Source organism: Chenopodium album, chromosome 16 (genome assembly GCF_948465745.1).
Source record: "Chenopodium album chromosome 16, dcCheAlbu1.1, whole genome shotgun sequence".
Taxonomy (NCBI): Eukaryota; Viridiplantae; Streptophyta; class Magnoliopsida; order Caryophyllales; family Amaranthaceae; genus Chenopodium; species Chenopodium album.
In genome coordinates, this window is record NC_137849.1 from 11,180,895 (window position 1) to 11,184,846 (window position 3,952).

A 3,952-nucleotide genomic window follows, 5' to 3' on the forward strand; every position below is an offset into this window, starting at 1 on the left:
CAATTTTCACACATAGTAACACGATTCTTCCTCCTTCATTGAATACTTCCAGGCATTCTCATTGAATTCTATCTGAATCTTCATCTACCCAAAAAAATTTCTTCAACTAGGGCATTCAATTTTCTTAAAATTGTGTGGTTGAGGAGTGGAGAGTACAAGGGTGTTGTCAACGTTGTAGAAGAGTAGCCTTTGAGGGTTTCATCCATCTTAAAAAAAGGGCGAAAGTTGCTGGTAATCTGACAAATACAGGGGAAAGATTCCAAAGAAGGTATCTTTTTTTTTTTTTACCTTTTTACAGCAATGTCGTCTATTACTGGTGAATGATTGATGTCAAAATTGCAATTTTATGCTTAATTAGGGTTACTTTTGGCAACTGAAACAGGGAACCCTAGAATCAATTTTTTTTTGTAATTGATTATGCGACTTAGGTTAATCGGTGGTTTAGCTTGAAATTTGAGATTAATTAAAGGGGGTTAATGTTAATTAAGTTATAGAAGACTGTGCATTTGTGATTTGTTTATTGATTCATGGAATTAACTTGGTTCCAATAGTTTATGCATACATGTTGGACTTGTGCTTTGTTGTTAAATATTCAATTAGTTTAGTTGATTAAGAATGTGTTGATATATTAGATGGATTTTAATAAGTATTATCTCTGTGTGTTATTGGTGGGTAGATAATGGGTGACAATGAAGATATGGTTGACATCTGTCTAAGAGTGGGGGGGTGGGGAGTGCTTTTGTCCCCAAAAGAGTTAGCAAAGATAGACAACTGCTTTGTTGGGGTGGGGGGTGGTGTTATTGGAGAAGAAAAGTGCAAGTGTCTAAGTTGGATGTAGAATACATTAGGACAGTTGCAATTCATGGGTTTGTTAATGCTGATAGGGAAGTGTCTGTGTTTTTCAACTATTGGTATAGGTAGAAGGGGAAAACCTTTAACACTGGTAGAAGAGAACTTGTTAACAATGATGAAATGAGGGGCCTTTTGGATAGTGTAAATGCAGAGGGGTATGTTGAAGTATTTGTGACAGCACAACCTAATTTAAAGCCCATAAGTCAGGCCCAACCCAATCCCCCAAAGGAGAAGGCTAGTAAAAAAGGGAAAAAGGGTCAAAGTCCGTCTATTGTGAGTGTTAGGAAGAGCCTTAGGTTTAAGAAGACAGAAACTGAAAGGGAGGAAAGTCCACCTAGGGAGAAATTGGTGAGAGAGAAAGGGAAGGAGAAGGTTGCAGAAATTGGAGTGTCTGGTAGTGCAAAAGAGAAGAGTAAGGTGAAAGGTACAGTTTCGGGAAAGGCTAAAGCATTGGTGTTTGATGAGGAGAATGATGGTGGCAGTGATGGAGATGAATACTCTAGCTCAGATTTGAGTGATGAGGACTTAAGTTGGGAACCTGGTGAAGAGGAATTTGATGAAGGGGATGAAGAATGGTTTATTGAAGGGTCAAAGGAGATCTTAGAGAAGGTTAACAAGAGTTTGAGGAAAGGTTTGGGCAGTGGCATATATGAGGGTGTTGTTAAAGGCAAGAGGTCAGATCTGAGAGATGACCTAGATATAGGAATAGTTAAGGTCAACTCTGATGGTGATTCAGATGACTCAAGAAGCTTGTGTGGATCTGATGAAGAAGAGGACACTGCTCCATGGTTTAATGCTGATGTGGACTTTTAGAACCCCATGCAGATGTAGCTAAGGCAGAAATTCAAGAATGCTTCAATCTTGAGGAGGGTATTGAGACTACATGCCATTCAAGAGAGGTATGAGTTTTATTTCTTGCATAATGACAGTAGGAGGATTACAATACATTGTAGGTATATATGTGACTGTTTTGGAGTACAACAAGAGCAACCACTTCTGTAAGTCATATTCCTATACTCATTTGATATATATGCAATGAAATTTATGTTTATGTCTTGCTTTCAAATGTGTTTTGTGCTGAAGTTGTTTCAATTACTACATATTGTCAGTTTGGGTATAAATTTGCCATGGACTCTATCAAAGAGTTGTCACAAGAGGCATATGATTATTTAGAGAAAATTCCCACCCTGTCTTGGTGTAGACATGCATTTTCACCAAATTGCAAGTCCAACATATTGAACAACATGTGTGAGACTTTCAATGCAGTCACCAGGCCTACCAAAGATAAACGTATCCTCACCCAAATGGAATGGATGAGGAGGTATGTAATGAATAGGAACAATGAAAAGTGAGAGGATTTTAAAACAATTACAAGCAACCTTACCCCATATATGAGGAATGTCCTGGGTAGGATATAATTTGTTGTTAGGAAGTGTGTTGTGCAACCATCAAGAGGGGAAACATTTGAAGTGCAGCTGATGGATGATCAAGAATGTGTGGATCTGGCACAGGAAACTTGTACCTGTTACCATTGGGAACTAACTGACATTCCTTATGTGCATGCTTATGCATGCATGATGGATCTCAGGGGTGACATAGAGGCATATGTGGACCCTTATTACACCATGCACTCATACAGGAGTGCTTATGAACCCCCTATCCAACCCATGCCTGGTCCCAAAAACACTGGAAGAGAGTTAAAATGAGGGAACCACAGCCTCCTCCTGCATTTAAGGTACATCCTGGAAGACCTAAGAGCAAAAAAAGGAAACTTGAACCAGGGGAGTGTTCTAATGCAACTGCACAGCCAAGCACAACAAAGAGGCAGAAACAATGCAGTAAATGTGGGTTTTTGGGCACTATGCCAAGACCTGCAAACAGCCTGCTGCACCAGATACTGATGTGACAAGGCCAGCAGGCAGACCCCCCTTGAACGGTTGAGGAGAGGAAGAAGAAAGAAATTAGAGCTGCAAAAAAGGTAAAACCTATAGCCTATGTGTTTCTTTACATTTATTTATTGTGTTTTGTAATCTGACTAATTTGTTCAATCTTAAACCATGCCATAGAGCTCAAGTTAGCGAAGCAACCACTGCTAAACAATAGACTAAGTCAAAGACAAATGCTTCCTCTAGCCAACCCGCAACAACCACTGCTCAACACCTACACAAAAGTTCAAAGGCTTCCTCAAGCCAACCTGCAACAACAACAGTTCAGCAACCAACACATAGAGGTGTGGTAACAAGGGCCAAACTGCAAAATTTCAAGAATGTAAACCTCACTCAGTGATGTAATAAGGGCTACTTAGAAAACAATGTGTTAGTTTACTCCATTTGTGTTAGTTTTTGTATGGTTGTCATTAACATTTGAGAAATCAGAAACTTGGATTAGGTATTTTTTGTATGGCTGTCATTGCCATTAAAACAGTCTGAAGGTTTACAGCTTTTGGAAACTACTTATCAAGTTAAGTTGAATTCACCAATTTGCATTTTATTCAAATTACAAAGTTTCCCATTCCCTACTTTAATGCATGCATGCTTTCAATCTCAAGTTAAAAACCATCAAAAATGAACATCAATCACATATGATAAATAGTTGGAATTCATTCTAATAAATTTTTCATTACGCACAAGCTCCCAATACTTCAAGTCACAAAATGTTCATTTAAACACCTACTTCTTATAGCTTACAACTAAACACCCCTAACCGTTAGGAAAACTACACCAATTGACAAACCAATACAAATAGCCATGGCCACCCATAAACAGTTGATTGAAGACATTTCCCCTGCCTTGCACTCCCTGTTCATTCTCTTTCTTTCAGCATTCAAAGCCTTACATCTCATCTTCAAATTGTCAACTTCATTAAGTAGGCACCTCCTTTGCCCACTGATTTCATCAACTTCACTTTTCAATTCATCAACTTCCCTTTTTATCCAACAACAGGTTGTTGATAACCCCTGTTTGCCAATCTGTCCCTTCAGGTTGATCAACCCATTCGAAGACCTTGCAGCCCCTTGTTTCTGTTACTGGATCAAAAAACTTGCAAGATCTGAACTTCCTTCTTGGATTCTCCGTAGTCCAGCTAGTTAGCTTGGCCATTG

The 3,952-nt window shown here is 38.9% G+C and overlaps 1 protein-coding gene across 1 annotated transcript; it reads left to right on the forward strand.

Moving 5' to 3' along the window:
* The first annotated feature begins 807 nt into the window (after positions 1 to 807).
* On the forward strand, positions 808 to 3,142 carry LOC145584900 (uncharacterized). The gene is made up of 2 exons (XM_081641681.1): positions 808 to 2,830; positions 2,919 to 3,142. Exon 1 carries the CDS (start codon positions 973 to 975, stop codon positions 1,663 to 1,665), a length of 693 nt encoding a protein of 230 aa, XP_081497807.1. The 5' UTR covers positions 808 to 972; the 3' UTR covers positions 1,666 to 2,830; positions 2,919 to 3,142.
* The last annotated feature ends 810 nt before the right edge of the window (positions 3,143 to 3,952 follow it).

What these genes read in the sequence shown, in the direction of transcription:
- LOC145584900 (XM_081641681.1), top strand. Translation starts at nt 973, where the DNA reads ATGAGGGGCCTTTTGGATAGTGTAAATGCAGAGGGGTATGTTGAAGTA.